This window comes from Chlamydomonas reinhardtii, chromosome 14 (assembly GCF_000002595.2).
Source record: "Chlamydomonas reinhardtii strain CC-503 cw92 mt+ chromosome 14, whole genome shotgun sequence".
NCBI classification, from domain to species: Eukaryota; Viridiplantae; Chlorophyta; class Chlorophyceae; order Chlamydomonadales; family Chlamydomonadaceae; genus Chlamydomonas; species Chlamydomonas reinhardtii.
In genome coordinates this window covers 38598-61028 of record NC_057017.1, presented here as the reverse complement: position 1 = coordinate 61028, position 22431 = coordinate 38598, and the positions used below count along the sequence as shown (strand labels likewise).

General features: G+C 69.9%; 1 protein-coding gene across 1 annotated transcript; it reads left to right on the top strand.

The window, feature by feature from the left end:
* The first annotated feature begins 93 nt into the window (after window positions 1–93).
* On the top strand, window positions 94–22429 carry CHLRE_14g608150v5 (uncharacterized protein). Its single transcript, XM_043069919.1, has 31 exons — window positions 94–947; window positions 1098–1297; window positions 1484–2238; window positions 2614–3144; window positions 3425–3466; window positions 3658–3769; window positions 4084–4205; window positions 4515–5016; window positions 5180–5375; window positions 5560–5795; window positions 5958–6824; window positions 7042–7318; window positions 7465–7855; window positions 8051–8752; window positions 8876–9130; window positions 10097–10923; window positions 11169–11421; window positions 11790–11884; window positions 12158–12337; window positions 12603–12947; window positions 13140–13221; window positions 13482–14387; window positions 14748–15597; window positions 15794–16133; window positions 16306–18675; window positions 18817–18974; window positions 19139–19169; window positions 19414–19668; window positions 19840–20776; window positions 21016–21129; window positions 21887–22429. The coding sequence occupies exons 1-31, from the start codon at window positions 322–324 to the stop codon at window positions 22373–22375; spliced, it is 14046 nt and encodes a 4681-aa protein (XP_042916592.1). The 5' UTR covers window positions 94–321; the 3' UTR covers window positions 22376–22429.
* The last annotated feature ends 2 nt before the right edge of the window (window positions 22430–22431 follow it).

Sequence of the window (22431 nt, the reverse complement as noted above, 5' to 3'; positions counted from 1 at the left end):
AACTAGTCGGCAGTCGGCCGGTCACAGCGATGGGGGAATGGGGTTTTGACATGCCGCGAGATATTGACCCTACGTCATATTAGAAACCTTTCAAAGGGCAACAAGCTTACTATGCACAGTTGGTTGCACCGATATGAGGCCTCACGGACTAGAAATATAATCTTGCAGCCTCTCTGTAACGTGTTTTGTACCGCGATGCAGTAAGCTACAGCCATCGTAAAGAAATATAGTATATAACACCAAGTATAGCATGTCGCAAGCCATTGGTGCACGTAACGATTTGAGCAGCGGCGCGGCGCGGTAGCGGGAAAAGCCAGCCCGATGCAGGGCTGGCCGCGTGAGCGGCGGCATGCTACTGCTGCATCGCTGGGTGCGGCGGGCGGGACGGGCGCGCCAGCGGCGGTCCACCCGGACATGCTGCGCCGCCTCCGCCGGGTGCTGCTGCTGCACCCCGGCGGCCTGGCCCCCAGCGCCCTGCCCGCGGCCTGGTACGACGCGTACGGCGCACCGCTGCTGCCCGAGCTGGCCGGCCCCTTCACCTCCCTGGAGCAGCTGCTGGCAGCCTGCCCCTCAGCCGCTGCAGTAGGCACGCCGGGGCGGCCGCGGGTCGCACGGTCTCAGCAGCAGGGGCAGCAGCCGCTCCTGGTGACGGCGGTGGTGACGGCGGCGGCGGTGGAGGAGGTGGCGGACATGGTGTGGACGGAGCTGGCGCATAGGGCCGCGGCTGCAGCGGCCGCCGCGGCGGGAATCCCGGGCGGTGGCGGGACAGGCAGCGCCGCCGCCGCGCACGTGTCCTACGAGGCCGTGTGTGCGGGCGTGCGCTACTGGCTGGGCGGGCAGGGTGTGGAGGAGCTGCGGCCGCCGCTGGAGCCGCCGCCCAGCCTCCAGCGACTGAGGCAGCTGGACCGCCGGGTGGGGGCGACCATGGAGGCCTACTGCGCGGCCAGGTGGGGGTGGGGGTGGCTTGTGGAGGGGACGAGGGACGAGGGCGACTGGGAGTGTAGGGGCGGTTGGCAGGGAGGGGGCACATGGCCTTGTCAGGGAGGCATGCGCTCTGCCACCACCTCAGCCGCGGCCTGCTTCCTGGACACGTGCAGGTGTGTGGTGACCCTGTGGGAGCTGGAGCGGCACGTGTGTGCGTCCGAGGGCGTGGAGGCCTTTGGAGAGCTGCGCCTGGGGCCGCTCACAGCGCACCCCGTGGTGCGGAGGACGTTCTTCGCGTCCCTGCCGCCGGCACAGGAGGAGATGTGGCGGCGGCAGCAACAGCAGCAGCAGCAGCAGCAGTGGTGGCCGGCAGGTGGGCGGAGGGGCGGAGGGGCGGGGCAATGGAGTTCGGGATGCTTATGTTTCGGGGGGGGGGAGGATGTTTTGAAAAGCGGTGCAGGATGCCCTGAAGACTGCAGACGGAGGGTGGTAAAGGCCTGGCTGATTGAGGTGACTTTATAAGCAATGATAAGGGGCACTGCCACTGCGGTCTATGCAGGCGGGAACTACGGGGGCGATGCGGGTGCGGCTGCATTGCCACCGCCGCCAGGCGCCGATCCCTGCCCTGTGACGGCCGCTGACGTGGCGGCGGCGGTGCGGCGGCTGGTGGTGTCGCGCTGGGCGGCGGCGGCGGAGCTTCGGGCGGCGGCGGCGGCGGGCGTGGCCAGCTGGGCCGGGGCGGAGCTGTGCTGGGATGTGTTGACGGAGGTGGCAGCGGTGGCGGAGGCGCAACACCAGCACCAGCAGCACCAGCACCAGCAGTACCAGCAGCAACAGTACCGGCAGCAGCACCAGGAGTGCCCACTGCCCTGGCGGCTGGGTGTGCTCGTGAACGACCTGCTGCTGTATGTGGAGGTGGCGGCGGCGGCGGTGGGGGCGGAGCAGCAGGCGGCGGCAGGCGGCGGCGTGGCGGCGGGCGGCGGCACTGCAATGCTGCTGGGCGGAGAGGGCGGCAGCGATGGGGCAGCAGCTGCAGCACTGGCAGTAGCAGTGGCTGGCACGCAGCTACAGCAGGGTCAGGGCGGGCCGGCGGGGGAGGAGCGCCAGCTGAGCCGCAAGCAGCGCAAGGCGCTGGCCCGGGCGCAGCAGCACCAACAGGCGCAGCAGAAGGGGCAGGGGGCGGCTGTAGCAGCAGGTGCTGCCGCCGCTGTTCCCTCACCCCCGCCGCCCCAGCTGCCCCCGCCGCCCCAGTCCCGGCACTACGACTTCCTGTCGCCGCAGCAGCAGGCCGCACTCAGCCGCCGCCAGCTCAAGGTGTGCGTGTGTGTGTGTGTGTGTGTGTGTGTGTGAGTGTGTGTGTGTGTGTGTGTGTGTGTGTGTGTATGGGTTTGTGTGCGGGGGTGGGGGTGGTGCAAGGATGTTTGGACAAGCGGTACAGGATGCACTGAAGACTGCAGACGAAGTTGATACCAAGGGGGGCGGGGGCAAAACACCGTGTATGTGTGTGCAGTGTGGGACTGATGCACTGGGGCTGGAGGGGCTGATCGGGCGGCGGGCTGTGCCGCCAGGAGTGTGAGCGGGGCCGCAGGCGGGTAGGCGTGCTCAGGTGCCCAGCCCCTGCAACTCCCCTCCCAGTGCGCCCACCTGCTGCTGCAGCAACCCACTGTGACCGTATCCGACCCACCGCAGGACCTGTTCCTCCCCGGCGGCGGTCCGGCGGCACAGCGCTCCGCAGCCGAGCGGCAGCAGGCGGCGGCGGCGGCGCGGCAGCGGGGCGCGCTGGCGCTGGAGGCGCTGCGGGCCGGGCGCCAGGCGGCGGAGGCGGAGGCGGAGGAGGCGGAGGAGGAGTCAGCAGCTGGCAGTAGCAGCGGCGAGGACGAGGGTGCTGCAGGCGCCAGCAGTGAGAACGAGTCCTCAGACGGCGACAGCAGCAGTAGCAGCTCCAGCGGCTCTTCCAGCGGTAGCAGCGACAGCAGCGGCAGTAGCAGCAGCAGCTTAGGTGATGGCGCGCAGGGGAAGCAGCGGCAGCGCGGTGCAGGCCGAATGAGGCGGCGGAAGGGCAGCGGGGCGGCGGCGGCGGCGGCGGGCGGGAGGCGACGGGAGGCGGCGGCGGGCGGCCGTGATGCGGCGGAGGATTGGGGCCTTCCTGCGGGGCTGGCGACGCTGTCTGAGCGCGGCGGCATGGAGGCGGGCGGGCGCGTTCGTGCGGCGCTGGCGGAGGTGAGGTGGAGGAGTGATGCCGGGGCGGTGTGGGGTGACAGTGCGGGGCCAGTGCATGCGGCCGCGTGCCTTGAGGCCAGTGGCACTATAGCCTTTGCCCAGCACCCACGGACACACGCCCTAATGTGCGGCCTGCCTTGCCCGCCGCCCACACCGCACGACACACACACACACACACACACACACACACACACACCTTGCTGCATCGCATACACTGTCTTTGCGCAACGTTTTCCTTGTGCTCCTTAACACACCTCGCCCCTCGCCCCACCCCCAACAGGCCCACGGGCTGCCACCTGACTTCAGTGAGGAGCAGCTGCAGGTGGGGCACCCCGGAGGGGGGGGGTCCTTGATGCGCCGCCTACCCTCTGGGTTTTCCCGCTCCCTCCCGCCGTGCACCCGTGTATCTTGTCCCCGCTGCGCTCGTCTGTCCCCACTGCCCCAACCTCGCAGCTCCCTACGCCCCCACGCCTCCTCTCCCACTGTCGCCCCCCCCTTCCCCCCGCCCCCCAGGCCTGCTTCAACCGCACTCTGCGCCAGGCGCTGGGCGGCGGCCGTGTGCAGCCGCGGCCCGCGCCCGGCTTCTACGGGGCGGTGGTGGGACTGCTGCTGGACGGGTTCGCGGGTAGGAGGGGGCGATGGAGGGGAGGGAGGGGAGGGAGGGGAGGGAGGGGAGGGAGGGGAGGGAGGGGAGGGAGGGGAGGGAGGGGAGGGACGTGTTACAGGACAGTAGCTCGAGAGGGGGATGCATAGTGTGTGCGCGTGTCTGCATGGGTTCATGAGAATAGACTTGACTGCCACCACTGTGTGTTAGGGAGCACAAGGAAAACGTAGCGCACGTGCAGTGTATGCGATGCAGCAAAGCGACGGTTCAAGGATGTTGCCTGAAGTTGTGCGTGTGTGTGTGTGTGTGTGTGTGTCTCTGGCCCCGGTGCACAGCCCCGGTCCTACAGGCGCAGGCCGAGGCCGCACGAGCAGCCGCCGCCGCCGCGCTGGCAGCTGCAAACACCGGTGACGGCGGCGGCGGCGGCAAGAACAGTGGCAACAAGGCCTCCGCCAAGGTAACGGCGTGTGCGGCTGCGACTGCATGCATATAGGATGGGGGTGGGGGGGCGGGGTGGGGGGGCGCTGTCGCGCGAGTGCTCTCGGTTATCCAAGGGGTGGCGCCCCTGGCCGCCTGACTAGGCCCGTTGCGTCTCCGCTGGATAGGTCCGCTTTACCCTTTCCTGACAACCCCACCTCTCCGCATCACGACTGCCCCAACCTTGCTCACCTGCCTCCTCCCCAACCCCACACTCAACCCCACACGCCACCCCACCACTCTCCGCCACCTGCTCCCCCCCACCACCACGCACATGCACACGCCGCAGCTGGCAGCCCAGCTGGCCCGCTACTCGCCCGCTGCGGTTCGCCGGCGGCTGTCGGGTCTGGGCCGCGCCGCCGCCCGCAACGCGCTGCTGCTGGCGCTGGTGCGGGCGGCGCACGCGGCCATGCGCGGGCAGCTGGCGGTCAGCGGGGCGCAGGCGGCGGCGCTGAGGGCACAGGCGCAGGGGCAGGCGCAGGGGCAGGAGCAGGAGGAGAATGCGGCGGCAGGTGGTGGTGGAGGTGGAGGTAGAGGCGGCGGCGGTGGCCGGTCTGTTTCCGGCAGTAGCAGCAGTAGCAGCAGTGACTCGGAGGGCGCGGACGAGCCGTATGTACGGGGGCCGGCGCAGCGGGCGGCACTGCGGGCGGCGGCGGTCGGGGCGAGGGCGCCCAAGGCCGCGGCGGGCCGCGGCGGCGGCGGCCGCGGCGGCGGGGCCAGGCGGGCCGCGGGCGCGGGTGTGGGCCCCGCGGAGGAGGAGGCGGAGGCGGAGGAGGGCATCACGACGGCCGGTGAGGAGGTTCGCATGGCCTAGCGCTTTGGTCCTGTCGCCGTGTGCTTTCTCAACCGTCGTGTGCCTCAGTCGATAACCGTCCTTACCCACCGCGGCTTCCAAGACCAGCTGCTGAGCGGCATGACGCCGGCACCGGTGGCGCCTGCTCTTGCTGCCCGCAGCTGTGCGCGGCGTGGTGCGCTCGCTGGGGGCTGTGGAGGCGGCGCTGACGGCGGCGCGGCCGCCCGCCGGCTGGAGTGCGGCGGCGCTGTCCCGACTGCGTGCAGGCCTGTTCGGAGGCGGCGGAGGCGGCGGCGGGGAGCTGGAGGAGGCGCCGGACGCGGCTGTCAAGCGGGGTGCACACTTCCCCATACAGAAGTGAGCTGGGGGCACTGGTGGCGAACGGACGTGTGTGTGTGTATATGTGTGTGTGTGTGTGTGTGTGTGTGTGTGTGTGTGTCCCCATGGTGGCCTACGCGTCTATCCTTCTGCCCCTCCTCCTCCTGCTCCTCCTGCTCCTCCTCCTCCAATGCCGCCACGACCCGCCACGTCGCCCACACAGGCTGCAGGCACTGGCCACATTCGTGGACTTCCTACTGCAGCGGGGGCCGCGGCCCGCAGCGGCAGCGGCGACGGCGGCGGCGGCAGCGGCGGCGGCACGGCACCAGCAGCAGCCGCAGCCCACTGGGGAGGCCGCGGCCGCACCGCCCTCCGAACCCGCCCCTGCTACCGCCACCGCCACCGCCACCCCAGCTGCGGTTGTGCAGCTCCCGGCCCCGCCTCCTTCGGGCCCCTCAGGTGCGCGAGGGACGCGTGAGAGGGAAGAAGTATCGCATTGCGCAACCATACTACTGCCCACTCCCCATCGTCCACACTGCCCAAACTCTCGCTCCACCCCATCACCTTCCCCGCCCCGAACCGCAAACCCAACCCCATCTCCCCACACCTCACACCTCGCAGCCGCCACGCTGGAGGCCCTGCGGTCCGCGGTGCTGCAGCTACGCGGCGGCTACTCCCTGTCAGCCCTAGCGGCACTGGAGCAGCAGGTGGCGGCGCGGCTGGCGGCGCAGCTTCTGCCGCCGCCGCTGGTACCGCCGCACAACAACACTCACACGGCTGCGGCGGCTGCGGGTGTGTACTGCGCCCTGGGTCTGGGCGGCTCGTTGCTGAGTGCGCTGGAGGTGGCGGGGGAGCCGGAGCTGGCGGCGGCGCTGGCGGGCGACGCGGAGGGGCCGGCGGCGGCGCCGCTGCACGTGGTGCTGGGGCTGGTGGCGGAGGTGATGAGGAGCTGGCGGCTGGCGGCGGCGGCAGCTGGGTCGGCGGCGGGGCCGGGGCCAGACAGCGCTGGCGGCGGCGGCGGCGACGGCAGTGGTAGCCGCGAGAGTGGTGGCGGCGGGCCGGGTGTTGTGGCGGCGGTGAGTGCGGCGCTGTGCCGGCACTTTGGTGTGGCGGCGGTGGAGTGTCTGGGCCACGGCCCGGCGGCGCGGCTGGTGGCGCTGGCGGCGGCCAGCCACACGGCGCCGCCGCCGGGCTGGCACAGCGCCGTGGCACTGGCACTGGCGCCGCCGGCAGCGCAGCTGCTGCTGGCTGCTGACGGCGGCGGTGACAACACCAACAGCAACGGCACTATCAGCGGTACAAGAGGCACTGGCGGCGGCGACGCTCGTGTGGGCGCGCTGGGTGTGGTGGGCCGGGCGGCGGCGCTGGCGGCTCTGCGTGCGGCTCCTGCGCTGTGCGACCTGCGGCTGGCCACCTGCTGGGGCGCGGTGTTTGAGCCGCAGCTGGGGCCGCTGGAGGCCTTCCTGCGGGAGGAGGCGGCGGCGGCGGGTGGGGCCGAGGGGGGGGGCGGGTGGGGGTGGATGTTTTTAATGTGTCTGCAAGTTAGCACTGGCATGGTGATTGCAGGAGCAGCATGCATGTATTCATGGGGGAGGCAGCTCCTGGATTGGCACCTTCCTTCTTGCGCACGTGTCCGTGAATGCGGGTGTATGTGCATGTGTGTGTGTATGTGTGTGTGTGTGTGTGTGTGGCTGCGGCTGTGCAGGCGTGGCGGTGATGGAGCTGCCGCAGCCGCCCGTGGGTGGGCCCCTGTTGGAGCTGGCGGCGGGCGGGCGGCTGGTCAAACTGCCGCCGCCGCCGCCCGCCGCCGGGCCCGCAGCGCACGTGGTGGCTCGGGCGGTGGCGCGCGACGGGCGCGGGCTGGCGGCGGCGCTGCTGGCGCTGGTGGCGGGCTGCGGCGGGCTGGCGGGCTGCCCCTGCGGCGGCGTGGCGGCGGCGCTGGGCGGCGCACTGGCGGATGTGGCGGCGCAGGCGGCCGGCAGGTAAGCGGCGGCGGCGGGGGCTGCAGGGCTGCAGGAGGGGTGGTGGTGGTGTCGGCGACCCGCATTGTTCGATTCATCACGTGCGGCGGCTCAAGGCCTCCTGGCGCCTCTGCCTCTGCTGCCGCCCCTGCGTCCACGGCCTACAGGTCCGAGCTGGCCGGCGAGGTGGGCCCGCTGGTGGTAGCTGCACCCCTGGGGCGGCACCCGGCAGGAGCTGGTGGAGGTGGAGGTGGAGGTGGAGCTGGCGGAGGAGGTGGAGGTGGAGGTGGAGGTGGTGGTGTGGACAGCCCCGGTGCCGCTGCCGCCTGCCGGCTGGTCCTGTCCGCGCTGCCGCACCTGCCGCTGCCGCTGCTGGCGCCGCTGGCGGAGGCGGTGCTGCTGCCGGCACTGGCCGCGGCACTGAGCGGCGCAGTCGCGGGGCAAGGGGGAGCCGCGGGCGGGCAGGCCGCTGGTATGGCCGCTGGCGGCGGCGGCGGCGGCGCGGGTGTGGGGTATGGTGCCGGCAGTGCGGCTCTGCATGCGGCCCTCCTGCGGCAGGTGGGGGGAGAGAAGTACTGCGAGGTGGGGGGGGGTTGCTGTCACAGGTGGTGCTGCATGTATGAGCACACTGCCGCCCCCGGCACTGCTGCAGTCGGCAGGGATATACTTGCGCCATGTCGTGTCGGTGCCCGTTGTGCCCGCCCATTCATATAGCCCCCCCCTCCGCGTCCTCCGCCTCCTCTACGCTCACAGGCGGCCGCTCTGGCTGTGTCTTCTCCTGCTGGCGGCGGCGGCGGTGGCGCCCAGTGCGTGCTGAGCTGTCTGCACCACCTGGGCTTCAGCCTGGGGGTGACGGCCTGGCGGGAGGACTGGAGCAGCAGGCACAGCGCGGAGGAGGAGGAGGAGGGGGAGGGCGAGGAGGAGGAGGCAGGGGCTGCAGGGGGGGTTCAGCGGGTGCAAGGATCAGTGGCGGCAGCTGCCGCCACTGCTGCCACGGCCGCCTCCACTGCCGCCACCAGTGTAGGGGCAGCGCAGCCGGCGTTAGTCGGTGTCACACCCGGCTGCACACCGCCGGCAGTGCCAACCACAGAGCAGGGCCAGGGCGGCCGCCCGGACGCAGTGGCCGCGCCCGCGCCTGTACCAGGCGCCACCGCGGCAGCCGCGGCCCCACCCGCTGCCCCTGCCCCTGCCCCTGGCCCTGGTAGCCCTGCCACAGCGGCAGCGGCACCGGCGCCTGAGGCGGTTGTGGCTTCAGTGCCGCCGCCGCCGCCCGAGTCCGAGTGTCGGGCGCTGGTGGAGGCCATACGCCGCGAGGAGTTTGGGCTGGGGCTGGCGCTGGGCGGCGAGGCGGGCGAGCTGAGTGGGCGGCTGGCGGCGCGCACGGGCCGGGCGCTGCAGCGGCTGGCGGCGGAGCTGTACGGCAGTGACAGCCACTTTGTCATGGAGCTGGTGCAGGTAGGTGGGGGGCAAGGATATCAACGGCCGTGCCATGTGCCAGGTGCGAGGCAAGTCCCTTCATTCCAACACGTCCGTAACCCTCTCCCCCTCTTCCCCTTGCACACACACGCCTCCCCACAGAACGCTGACGACAACGCCTACCCGGCCGGTGTGACGCCCTGCCTGGAGTTCGTGCTGGGCCGCGGCCACATCACCGCCGCCAACAACGAGCTGGGCTTCAGCGCCGCGCACCTGAGGGCGCTGTGCGACGTGGGCGCCAGCACCAAGGCGGTGGGGGGCGGGGCGGGCGGCGGCGGCGGCGGCGGCGGCGGTGGCTACATCGGCCAGAAGGGCATCGGCTTCAAATCCGTGTTCCGAGTCAGCGCCGCGCCGCAGGTGAGTGTTGAGGGAGAGGGGGGTGCTTCACTCACCACAACCAAACCAAGACCCGGACGAGGACCAGGGTGTGTGTGGCGGGCGTGGGTGCGGGTGTGTGTGGCGGGGGGAACATGGCGAGGACGTGTCGGCTGCTCTCCTCCTTTGCCGCTCCCATGTACCCCTCCTACCCACTCTGCCGTGGCGGCTGTGTGTCTACTTCTTGCCGTGCTACAGGTGACCTGTTGTAATTTTATACAGGGGGTAATTTATACAGCCGCCCGTTCTCACTGGGTTCTCGGAGTTAGGGGCTGTCCTCCTGGACTTAAGATATTCTTGCCATACCCTATGAGCCTGTCGGGTCAGATTTGGGCCCAGACGCATGCCGATCACCCAGGGTAATTTTTGACACGATTCCGGGTTCATCTTTGTCAGCCCAACTCAAGCATAGCACGCACTAGTCGCCTTAATAATTCTTATACTTCATACAAATGAGTATGTACGCACGTCTTTAGGAGTTAGCACAACCTTTGGGAAACTCGCTGTCGGGATGCTGGCGGACATGAGCATGTAGTTGCTTTTGAGCTCACAGAGCACAACGACGGCTCTAAATTACTTTTAGAATGTAAATGATTATATCAAGGAAGATACGCGGGCCTTCCGTCACAAGAAGACGCAACAAGATGCGCCAAAATGCACCAGTCGCGTGCGATGGCGCAAAAAGGGCTAAAACCCACACCAATCACCCTATGTGCTTAGGAGGTCACCACCCGGGGCCACCGGGGTGAAAGTTTGGTTGGGGCAGGTGCGTGGCCGGGCGGGCGGGCGATGCAGCGTGACCCACCGGTGTTTGCTAGGGTGTATAAAATTACAACAGTTTTCGGTATGGGATTGGGGGGGGGGGGGCACTCCCCCATTCCGACACACTAGTTTCCGGGACCCTAAACCCATGGATGACCACCCCCTCCCCCATCCCCCACCCGCCAGGTCCACTCGCGCAACTTCCACGTGGGTTTCGACCTGCGCCGCCACGGCTGCCTCGGCTACTGCCTGCCCGACTGGTGCCCCCTGCCGCCGCCTGCTACTGCCGCTGCCGCTGCCGCTGCTACTGCCGCCTCGGAGGAGGGCTGTGCGGCGGTGGCGGCCCTGCGGCGCATGGGCTGCCCCCTGCCGCCCCCGCCGCCGCCGTCACCTCCACCGCCCAGTGACGGCTCCGGGCCCGGGTCCGGCTCCGCCCCCAGCACTTGCCCCTTCCCGGTGTACGGCACTGCCATTGTACTGCCGCTGAGGCCGGACATGGACCCAGCGGCGGCAGGAGGTGGAGGTGGAGGCGGAGGAGGGGAGATGGCAGCCGCGGGTGATGCCGGCGGCCTGGGCGGCGGCGAGCGGGGCGAGGTGCTGCGGCGGCGGTTTGCGGACCTGTCGCCCACCCTGCTGCTGTTCCTGCAGCGGCTGAGGCGCCTGGTGGTGCGGGACGAGACCTGGGGGCAGCCGCAGCAGCAGCAGCTGGGCGGGGCGGGCGGGGCGGGTGCAGTCGGTCCCGCTGGCGAAGTCGGTCCGTCAGGATCGGGGTCGGGGCCGTGTGTGGCCCGTGTGTTGGAGATGGAGCGGCGGGCGGTGGCGGGCTCGCCGCACCTGCTGCAGCTGGTGGTGCGCACTGCAGTGCTGAGGCGGCAGCTGGCGGCAGTGGCAGTGGCAGAGCCGGCGGCAGGGGCAGCAGCCACGGTAGCGGCGGGCGGGGCGTTGACGGGTCCGGGCCTTGTTCAGGAGGAGGCGGCTGTGGACGTGGCCGGTGCCTCCACTGCCATCAGCACGTGCGTGACGGGAGGGAGGCGGGGGGAGGAGGCGAGGCGGGGGGGGGGGGGGGCGAGGCGGGGGCGGGGGTGGCACGGTGCACTTGTGTCTCACATGCGCGGCCGTTTGTGCGTTGACCTCCTTTTCCGTGTACCGCGCCAAGTCACTCGCACTCCAAGCAGCAAGCCTCAGTGTTGTGAACGTGTGTTTGCATGTGCGTCGGCGTCTGCGTGTGTATGCGTGTATGTATGTGTGTGTGTTGCAGGTGGGCGGTGGTGACGTCGGCATTGCAGCCGCAGACGTCGCGGGCGGGGGTGGTGGTCGCCCAGACCCGTGTGTCGCTGGCCTTCTGCCTGGGACCCCCTGTGGCGGCGGAGGAGTCGGCGGCAGTACGGTCAGGTGGGCCGCCGCCGCCGCCGCTGGCGGCTCCGCACTGGCGCGAGGGCGGGCGGCCGCCGCAGCAGCCCGTGTTTGCGTTCCTGCCGCTGCGCGGGTACGGCCTGAGGTTCGTGGTGCAGGTGAGGGCCACTCCCTCCCAGGGCATGTGTGTGCGTGTGTGTGTGTGTGTGTGGGGGGGGGGGCGGGGGGGTAACTCGTGGGGGCACATGTGTGAACTGGGGGAATCGGGGGCAGTGGGGGAAATGGATGGTGGCTATGGCGAGGCTGGAAGCGGAAGCGGTGACACCGGCCGGCCTCCACACTTGCACCCAACCCTCTCCCACCTTGACCGCACCGTAAGTTCACCAACCCAGCCCATGCCACCCGGGGCGGTACCAGGTGCTCCACTGGCTTCCTTTCCATTTCTCAACGGCCGCATGCCTCCCCCATCACAGCCCCCTTCACCATTGCCGTCATGCACGGCTTCCTGCTACCCCCCCTCCCTCAGGCCGACTGGGTGCTGCCCTCCAGTCGCGAGGCGCTGGACGCGGACAGCCCCTGGAACCAGGAGCTCCGGCAGCAGCTGCCGGGGCTGTTCCTCAGGTGTGTGTGTGTGGGGAGAGAGGGGGCGCTAGCACCTAACCGTGCTCAGTGTGTGGGAGGGAGATGTTCGGGCGTGAGGATGTGGGCCAGTAGCGGTAGGACCAAAGTCCACCCCTAGCCAAGCATGTCCGGCTCTCGCACCGCACAGGCACATTGCAGCACAGGAGATCATGTCCCCCCACCCCGTCTCCCTCCCTTCCTCTCACCCCACCCGCTGCTCTTACCTTGCCCCCACGACCCTGTCCTTGTAACCCCGGCCCCGGTGCTACGCAGGGCTCTGGACGTCTTCAGGTCACTGCCGCCGCCCGCGACCTCCACCTCAACGGCCTCCTCCACCTCAACGGCCTCCTCCACCCCCACCGCCGCCTCCTGTCTGTTCTGGACGGACCAGTGGCTGCGCTGTGTGCCGCTGGAGGGCGAGGCGCAGGGCTTCTTCGCGGGGCTGCCGCACAGGTGAGGGGAGGGAGGTCGGGGGGTGCGTGTGGGTTCAGAGGTCACAGGTCCAGGTGTGGCTGGCGGCTGCCGCCCATGCCTCATGCAGCTGCGGGCCCACCTCATCTCCGTGCGCACCGGTGGGGCGCACCGTAACTGAAGTGCCTCATGCAGATCAGGGGGGCGGCACGTGTCTGTCACACATGCGCTTACTCCGCACATTCGCTTCCTCCGCTGATGCGCCCACCCCCTTCCCAACCTTGCACTCCGCCCACCCACCCCCCAGTATCGCCGCCCTGCTGCGGGCCGCCCCCTGCATCCCGGTGGCGGGCGGCGGCTGGGCCACACCCGGCGAGACGGCGGTGGTGGCAGGCGGGGAGGTAGGCAGCACCCACCTGCAGCCCCACCGGCCGCATGCGGCGTCTGAGCTGATGGCACTGCTGGCGGCGGCCGTGGACCCCGCAGCGGCAGCCCCTGGCTCGCCGGTGGGCGGGGGCCAACAGATAAAGCCGCCGCCGCCGCGGCCACATGCCAGCCAGCACCCCCCACACCCCCAGCACCCCCAGCAACGCCTCCAGCAGTCGGGTGTGTTGTCGGTGCTGGGGCTCAAGCTGGTGGCGCCGGAGGCAAGGTGCGTGTGCGGCACAAGGGTTGGGTGGGTTTTGTGGGTGTCGGTGTTTGGGTCGGCAGGGGCAGGCGGCCACTGTGCTCCCTATGCAGCCGAACAGCACCCACCTGTCAGGGGAGACGTCGCTGCATGTGTCATCCACCCCACTGCCCCCCTCCTTTCCCCTCCCACCTCGCTCCCCACCCCCACCCCCAGGTGCCTGTACGCCAGCCGGCCTCTGCGGGCGCTGCTGGGGGTCCGCGACCTGGGCCCCACACACCTGCTGGAGGCGGTCAAGGTGAGGCAGTGGGGATACGAGGGGTGGGGGGTCGAGCCGTTAGCCAGGGGTCATGGAGTGATCAGCTCTCAAGTATGAAGTTTGACATCCGCAGCCGGGATGGAGGGGAGGAAGCTGAGTATGTGTTTGTGTGTACGGGAGGGGGCGCGGGTAGCGCAGAGCGTCGAGTGTTCCCAAGACATGGTTGGCTAGGCAGCAGCCAACATGACCATAATTGCTACCGCCCCTGTTTGTGTGCACACACGTGCAAACATGCGCAGACGCTGGTCCGCGGCGGCGCCCTGGCTGGAGGCCGTGTGTCGCTGGCCTGGCTAGCCCGGGCGCTGGCCCTGCTCCACACCGCCACAGCTACCGCCACCCCCGCACCAGGTGGCGGCGGCGGCCACGACTGGGCCCACGGCCCCGGCCCCGGCCAGCCGCACCTGACCCGCACGGCCCTGCTGCGGGAGCTGCGTGGACTGCACCTGCTGCCGCTGCAGGGCGGGGGCTGGGCCGCAGCGGAAGAGCTGTGCGGCGGGCCGGCAGCGGCAGCGGTAGCGGTAGAGGTGCAGGCAGAGGTGTCTGCTGCTGGCGGGACCCAGCCACAAGAGGTGGTGGAGGAGGAGGAGGAGCGGCTGGCTCTGGTTCGTCAGCTGGCGGCGGAATTGGGCGATGGCGCCGGTGGCGGCAGCGGTGGCGGGGCGGCGGCGGGGTGCGGTGTGTTCTTCCCGCTGCCGCCCGCAGCCGCCAGCACTGCCGCCCGGGGCAGGTCGGGAACGGATGCCGCCGGTGCGGGTGCGGGTGCGGGTGCGCGTGGCGGCGGTGTCGTGGGGCTGCAGGCGGAGGCGCACGGCAGTCCCGCGACCGCTGCCGAGTGTGTGCGGCTGCTGCAGCGCTGCGGACTGCCCACCGACATGCCGCAGCTGCTGGAGCTGTTCGGAGGAGCAGGCGGACGAGGCGGCAGCGCAGTTACTGCCGCCGTAGCCGCACCTCGGCCGCAGCCGCCGCTCCTACGTGTGCTGGACGTGCGGCTGCTGGAGGCGGCGGAGGCGGCGGAGGAGGCGGAGGGGGTGGAGCCAGACCTGGAGGTGCCGGTAGCGGGTGACGATGCCGCCGCCGCCGCCGCCTCCGCCCGGCAGGTGCTGGCGGGTCAGCAGCGCCGTGCGGTGCTCATGAGCTGCCTGCAGGTGGGTGGTGGATGTGGGGAGCGGGTAGGGTGGGGATGCCCTGTGGCGCATTTGCGGGGGGGGGGCGTCTGGCGGTGTGGTGGCCAGGACTCGGGTGCGGCATGGTTGTCACCCAGGTGCGCGGCAGAGCCATGCAGCCCGCGGCCAACACCCCCCCCCCCGCTCGCCCTGCTGCTCCGCGACGCCTCGGCCCACATCCCATAAGTATTATCGCTCGCAACTAACGCCTCTGCCTGCACTCCCGTTTTCGTTGGTTTTGGATTAGTTTGGGCTGGTATGTACAACCCCCCCCCCCCAGGCCCCAACAACACATCTGCATGTGTACCACCTGCAACCCCCTCCTCCTCCTCCCCCCCTCAGGACCTGGGCGTGCGCCACCTGGCCCCACGTGACCTGGTGCTGCGCTTGGCTGCACCCGCCCTCATCACCGCGCCGGCACCGGGGCAGCACGGCGCCGGCCTCAGTGGACATGGCCCCCACAATACACACACGCGCGCCGGACAGGAGCAGGAGCAGGAGGAGGGCGGGCAGGCGCACCGGCAGCGGAAGGGCAGCAAGCGGGACAAGAGGGACGGGAAGCGGAAACAGCCGCATGACGGGGCGGTGGGGGGTGGGGGCGGCGGCACGGAGGCAGCCACCCCGCCAGCCCGCCTGCTCACAGCCTGCCTCGCGCTGCCGCTTCTGGCAGGGCTGCTACAGCCCGACGGCAGTAGCAGCAGTAGCAGCAGCACTGGGCCGCCTGGCAACCTGGGAAATCGGCTGCTGCAGCTGCTGCGGCGGCGCTGCCTGGTGCTGACAGCTGCTGGAGGCGCCCGCCTGCTGCGTGGGGGCGAGCTGCGGCCGCCGCCGCCGCCGCCTGCCCACAGCGCCCCGACGACACAGCCGGACCCTGCGCAGTCAGGCGGCCGGCACAAGCGAGGTCGTAAAGAGAACCCCGAGGCAGGGGTAACAGAAGCGGCGGCGACCGACGGTGCTACTAGTCCTGCTGCTCCTCTGCCGCCACGTCAACAGCAGCTGTACCTGCCCGCCGCCTACCTGGCGGCGGCTGGCGGCGGCGGCGGTCCGGCAGTGGGCCTGGACGACGTCCTCGCACTGCTGCCGCGCGGCGGAGCAGCGGCTGGCAGCAGCGGCATCCACTGCACCATGACAACTGCGGGGTCCGGCGAGCAGTGGCCGCTGGTGTCGGGTGACTACCTGCGGCTGTGCCCAGGTGCGGGGTGCGAGGGGCGGGGTGCGAGCCAGGGTGCGGACACGGATGTGTTGCGGAGTGACAATGTGCCGGTACATGCGCCATGGGCAGGGCTTTCGTTCGGGGTCACAAGCCACTTCGTGCGAGCGCGGACTGCTGCCTGACACACGCCGCCCCCCTGTGCGTACACATGCGCCCGCGCCCGCGCCGCCCCCAGAGCTGCTGCCGCAGTGGCGCTGGCTGTTCGGGCAGCTGGGCGCCGCCGCCCTGCCGCGGCCGCAGCCGGTGGTGACCGCGGTGCGCACCCGCCAGCAGCTGCAGCAGGCCCTGCAGCATGCGGCGGCGGCGGCGGCGGCGGCTCCCGGAGGGGGGCTGCAGATCAGCCCAGAGGCCCTTGCCGCGGTGCCGCTGCCCTGCCGGCTGCGGGACTGGGTGTGTCCGCCGCTGGAGCGCCTGGTGGCGCTGGCGGCTGCAGCAGGGGGAGCGGGGGGAGCAGGGGGTGGCGGTGCTGGGACAGGCGGCGGACAGGCGGATGTGGCTGTGCAGGCGTGCAGCAGGTGCGTGGGAGGCTGGGGTGGTGGGTGCAGTATGCTCAGACCAGGTGGTCAGGCTGTGGCGGGGTCGCTGTTGGCAGCTGGTGGGACGTGTCCAGGTAGACGCTGCGTCACGCCCCGATGTGGTTCGATGGCTCCACTCATTGCTCGCCGCCCTGCCGTCACCCCCACACAGGTTGTTGTCCCTGATGGCCGCGCACTGGGAGGCGGCGGGTCTGGGCGGTGCCATGCGGCTGCAGCTGCTCCCGGCGGAGGTCCCCACCAACGGACCTACCACCCCCACCGCTACCACCCCCACCACCAGCTCCTCGGTGCAGCCGCCCCAGCCGCACCAGGGCCTCAGCAGCCTTGCCCTGGGCCCCAGCCGCCTGGGTGCGGCGCTGCAGCTCACCGCATGGCTACCCTGCACGGCCACCGCGGCGGAGCAGCAGGCCGCGGCCGAGCAGCAGCAGCAGCAGAAGGCGGCAGGCGGGGGGCTCAGGGGACAGCGGCAGCAGGCGCCGCTGCAGGCCGGGGGCTTTGTGGTGCTGCGGCGGCCGGTGGACGCCTTTGCGCCGCTGCCGCCGCTGCGCCGTGTGCTAGGCGACCTGGTGCCGTACGTGGCAGCTGGAGGGGCGCAGACCGGGCAGCCAGGCACTGGGCAGGAGCTGGTGACGGGCGACGGAGCAGCGGCCGCTAACGCCGTGGCCACGCGCCTGCTTCAGCAGCTGGGCGTGTGCTGTGAGCTGAGTGGCCGGCGGCTGCTGGCGCTGCTGCGGCAGTGGTCCGCCGGTGGCGGCGGCGGCTGTGGCTTCACGAGCTCCCTGGGTGCCATGTGCGGCGTGTACGGCGCCCTGGAGGCAGCACTGCGCCGCGCCGAGCAGCAGCAGGCGGAGGCGGAGGCTGGAGTGGAGGCGGCTGGAGTGGAGGTGGCTGGAGGGCCGAGTCAACGCGGCAATGAGGAAGGCTTGCACAGTGCGACCGCTACAACAGCAGCAGCGGCACCAGACCTTGCGGGAGCGGGATCAGACCTGACGCAGGCTGAGCTGGTCGCGGCATTTAGCTCTGAGCCGCTCATATGGCTGCCGACAGCGGCGCCCCACCAGGCTCCGGCAGGTGTTCCCGCACCGTCCAGTGGCGCGGCGGCCGCCGATGTCGGTGGTGTCGCCGATGAGGGGCTGGGCAGCACACGGCAGCTGCCGGGCCGCTTCTACTGCGCCGGCGAGGTGGTGTGGTGCGACCCCGCGGGTGTGGTGGAGCCGCTGGCGACAGCGGCGGCGGCGGCGGTGGCAGGCGGGGCGACTGCTGCGGCGCTGCTGCCGCTGCTGCGAGTGCTGCCGCCCCACTACACGCATGACGGCGGTGACACACGCCCGGTCGTGGACGCCCGGTGGCTGCAGTCGTTTGCGCCACACCGCCAGCGCCCGCTGCAGGGCGGCATGGCCGGCGCCCTGTTCGCACGTCTGGCGGCTGCGGCGGCGACCACCTGTAGTTCCGGTGCAGCACCAGTGGACTCAGTGGCTGAGGAGCAACCCCACTCCCAGCAACAGCAGCAGCAACGGCTCCAGCCCAATGGCGGGCGCCTGACTCGCTCCGCGGCCCCCGCGGCTGGCGCCGCTGCCGCTGCCGCTGCCAGGGTCAAGTCAGAGCCGCACGATGATAACGTCATTGACCTGGACATCACCTCAGATGATGACGGCAGTAGCAGCAGCAGCAGCAGCAGCAGCAGCAGCAGCAGCAGCAAGAATGAAGAGCCGGTTGGCACGGAGGTGCAGCAGGCGCAGCACGCCGGCGCGCAGGCAGCAGGCGGTGCTGCCAGGGGTGTGATCTCCCTCGAGCCCTCGCCCCGCCAGTACACGGACTGCCTACGGGCGTGTGCGGCCCTGGCCTTACAGCAGCCGCGGCCCAGGGCCCCCACCACGACCGCTGCAGCCGCCACCAGGAATATGGGTGCGGCAGTGGCGGCTGCTCCGGAGGCGCCGGTGCGGTGGGCGCTGCGCATCTGGTCGCACTGGGCGCGCCAGCACCTGTCCGGCGCGGCGGGGCTGGGCCCTGGCGGCTCTGAGCTGGCGGCGTTGCGGAGGGCGCTGTGGACCGAGCCGCTGCTGCCCTGTGCGTCGGGATGCTGGCGCAGCCTGGCGGGAGACGCCGCAGCGCCGCCGCAGCGGCAGACGGGGCCGCCCGCGAAGACTGTGGCGCCGCAGCAGGTGTGGGTCCTGATCAATGACGACCCACTGGCGGCGGAGGCGCTGCAGGTGGCGGCGACAGCAGCAGCGGCGGCGGCGGCATCAGCATCGGCAGCATCGAGAGGCGGCAGACGCGGTGCTGGGCCGCAGTCACCGCCGCCGCAGCTGGACTTCCTGGTCCTGCCCGGGACTGGCCACGCCGGAGAAGAGGGGGACAGTGATGGGGTGGCAGGCGGTGACGGTGGCGGTGGCGGCGGCGGTCAGGCGGCAGGTGACGGCGGCGGGCGGTCTGATTTGCAGCTGCAGCTGGTGCCGCCCGCCGCGGAGGCCCTGGCGGAGGCCCTGGGTGCGGCCCGCCTGTCGGACTGTGTGTCGTACAGGTGAGGCCAACGTGTGTGGCGGGCAGGCCGTGGCTGCCTGGCGTTGGGGCAATGTGGTATGGGACCTCCTGCTCTTGTACGCTCGGCCGTGAGTTTGTCCGGTGACTAACGGTCGCCGTCCCCCTCGTTTTCCCTGCGCAGGGTGCACTTGGCTCCTGCCGCCGCGCCGCAGCCGGGGACCCAGGTGGAGGCGGCGGTGCGGACTGCGGTGGCGGCGGCAGAGGCGGTGCTGGCGGCGCGACTGGCGCCACCACAGCCGGCGGCCTCGCCCGCAGTTGATCAGTTCCTGCAGCTGCAAGGTATGCACGTGTATGTTTTGGTTACGAGTTGTCAGTCTTCAACCAGCTGGCCCAACAACACTTAGTGCAACACTGACAAACAATACTTAATGCAACACCGACAAACAGCAACTTGCGCACCCCTTGCTGCTTGCGCGCCCCACCCCACCCGCGCTGCGCCACAGCCTCGTTTGCCAAGGTTCTGCCGGACTTCAAGTGAGTGGGGTTCACACGCCGAGCCCAACGCATAGGTCCCAATGGTCCAGGAATCGTCGCCCTCGCCAGGGGGAAGGGTTGAGTGGGGCCAAAGAGGATGCGTGGCGATGCATCGCTCTGGTCCGTGCATGAATCAACAGCGATGGCTTGTCAAGATAGACTCGCCCTGCGCCGACTCCGGCTGACAGCCACCACGTGCGCACAAAGACCGTTACCGCTTCTTGGCATCTTCTCCATTCCCCAGGGTGCTTCCGGTGTCGGACTTCGCCGCCAGTCTGGTGTTCAGCCCCCCGCCGCCAGCCGCCGCCAGCGGTGCGCCGCCGGGGCTCCAGCACGGCGCGGGCGGCAGCACTGGCGGCGCCTCCGTTGGGCTGTTGCCGGGCATGGAGGTGCGTGTGGCGCCGCCGCCCTCCTGCCTGCTGGTGGGCGCGCAGCTGTATGTGCGGCTGGCGGGCGGCGGCGCCTCCGACTTCGCCGGCCTCACCGACCAGATGTGCAGGTACGGTATGGGAGTGTGTGCGAGGGCTTGTTCATGTGTGTGCGAGGGAGCTAGTCCGGCGCTGGGGTTCAAGACTGCAAGCCGTTGTCAGCATTGAGCGGCAGAAAGACACACAGACGCATTCGTTCCCCTCATGCATGCATGTCCGCCTGCGCTGTGCTGTGCGCACAGGCTGTTCCTGGGCGGGCGGCCCTGGCCCGGCCTGTCCTCGGGCCTCCTGCCGGTGCTGATGGCGGCGGCGGCGGGTGGCGAGGATGCAGTGCGGCAGCTGCTGAGGCGCCAGGGCGTGCCGCCGCTGCCGGCACTGGAACTGGGCGCTGGTCCGCAGCGGCAGGGTGCAAGCCGTGGTCACCTGTGGCGCCTGCCGCCGCCGCTGCCAATGCCGCCACCACCATCACCACCACCAGTCGCGCTCCACTGTGAGGATGCGGCTGCAGGTGGTGGTGCTGGCAACGCCAAGTCCGAGTCCAAGAAGCGCCGGCGTGACGCCGCGGCGGCAGTGGATGCCCTGGAGGGGCTGGCGGCAGGTGGCGCAGCGGCGGCTTGTGGTGGAGCCGCGGGCCAGGTGGGGCAGCAGGACGGTGGCGCGGTTGGCGCTGCTCCTAATACCGCGGAAGCGGCAGCGGGACCGGCTCAGCGGCGGCGGCTGGATGGCAGCGCAGCTGCAACTTTGATCAAGGGAGAGGGAGCTTGCAGCGATAGCAGTAGCAGTAGCAGCAGCGACGAGAGCAGCGGCGACAGTGAAACTAAGCGTGCTGAACATGAACAGAGTGTAGTGAAGTCAAAGCATTCGAGTGGCAGCGAGGAGGAGGGCAGATCGAGCAGCGGTAGCGAGGAAACATCAAACAGCAGCAGCAGCAGTGACGCCAGCAGCGATGTTGATGAAGAGGACGATGATGGCAACAAGGCGGGTGCCGATGCACGCAACCTGGAGGCGGGAGCAGCAGCAGGCGCAGCGGCCGCGCAGGTATCCAGCAGAGGCCCTCAGGCGCCGCTGCCGCCTCCGCCGCCGCAGCCCCTTGGATCTGGCCCGCTCTTACCTGCGGCGGCGGTGGCGGGTGCGGTGCAGCAGTACCCGCACCGCCAGGAGCGGTCGGCGGCAGAGCGGGTGAGTGGCGTGTGTGTGTGTGTGTGTGTGTGTGTGTGTGTGTGTGTGTGTGTGTGTGTGTGTGTGTGTGTGTGTGTGTGTATGTGTGTTGTGTGTGTGTGTATGTGTATGTGTGTGTAAGCGGAGCAGGGTTGGCAAAATGGCAAACCTCTGGTGGTGCGGCGGGCTCCCCAGTTCTGCTCCTGCGCGTCAGTTGCGTCATGGTCTGGTGCTCACAGTTTGGCGTGTCTCAACCGCAGATGCGCTCCGCGTCGGACTGGTGGGCGCGTAAGGAGCAGCGCGAGGAGGCGCGGCGGGCGCGGCTGGCGCGGGCGGGCATCACCGGGGAGACGGAGGAGGACCGCAGGATGCAGGTGCGCACGTGCGGGTGCATTGACACCGTGGTGGCGGTGGCTGGGTCGTGCAGACTGGCATGGTGACAACCGGGAGCGACAACAGCCACACCGTATCCATGTACCTTACTCGTGCATGCAAATGCACGAACCGCACGTTCCCCGCCTTCCGCATCACACGGTTGGTATGACGCCATTTTGATAACAGGGTCAAACGGCTGTAAGTTGCATACGTGGTTACACAAATACGCCCTCCCGGCCAGTGCACTTGGGGTGCTTAGTACAACCGCGTAGTCAGTTGCTATGTCGCTTGGCGTACGGGGGGGATGCGTTCAGCCCTGCCCAACACGAGCAATCCGACACGGTCTCGAGTTGACCTCTGAAATAGCTACCGGCACTCTGCAATAATTATTTCAGTACTGTAGAGACTTCAAACATTTCGTTCACGGCCTAATCGGTGGTGCCGCAGTCGCAGTCGGCATGCTTCTCAAACACTGCAAACACCGCGCTTTGACGCCATTTGAGGTTGCCAATATACAACATACGTACAAGGAGACTAAAGTGCACATGGTCTCTCTTGTGCGACTCCAACGGAAGCATGCCTAGCGAAGTATGGTGACAGCCACCCTCACAAAATGCGACGTGGGCCCGATTTAAGCATCCGCACATGTCATTTAAGTTATGTTCTGAGCGGCAGCGGCTACTGCACGTACAGAGAAACATGTGTGGACATCCAGACCGGCATCGTACCCCTGTGCCCCGCATGCACACACCACAGTCTATCGGGCGCTGGGGCGAGGAGCTGGTGTTCCGCACGCTGGTGGCTGAGGCGGAGGAGCGCAACAGGCGCCGGGCGGCGGCGCAGAGGCAGCTGATGGCAGGCGGCGGCGGCAGCCATGGCGGCCCCGGGGCCTGGCAGCAGCCCGCCACGGGGGCGCAGGCGGGTGGCGGGGCTGCCGGCGGCGGCGGCGGCTTCGAGCGTGTGGTGTGGGTGAACCGGCAGTCCGAGAGCCACCTGCCCTACGACCTGTACATCACACACGCGGACGAGAGTGTGACGTACGTGGAGGTGAAGAGCAGCGCGGCGGCCGCCAAGGACCTGTTTGAGATCTCTGTGCCGGAGCTGCAGTTCGCAGCCGCGCAGGGCGAGAGGTACCTGCTGGTGCGTGTGCGCGGTGCGGGCGGCCCCGCGCCCACCCTGGAGCGACTGACTGACCCTGTGGCGCTGCTGCGGCAGCACCGCCTCAGCCTGTGCCTGGCGGTGTGAGCGAGGAATGAGTAGCTGTCGTGCCGTGCTGTGCGTTATGCAGGCGGTAGGGGCGG

Bases quoted from the DNA above. Each gene is read 5' to 3' on its own strand.
- CHLRE_14g608150v5 (XM_043069919.1), top strand. From the start codon at position 322: ATGCAGGGCTGGCCGCGTGAGCGGCGGCATGCTACTGCTGCATCGCTG. The intron at 7,319-7,464 runs GTAAGCGGCGGC...CACGGCCTACAG, and splicing joins GCGGCGCAGGCGGCCGGCAG to GTCCGAGCTGGCCGGCGAGG. The intron at 16,134-16,305 runs GTGCGTGGGAGG...ACCCCCACACAG, and splicing joins GCTGTGCAGGCGTGCAGCAG to GTTGTTGTCCCTGATGGCCG.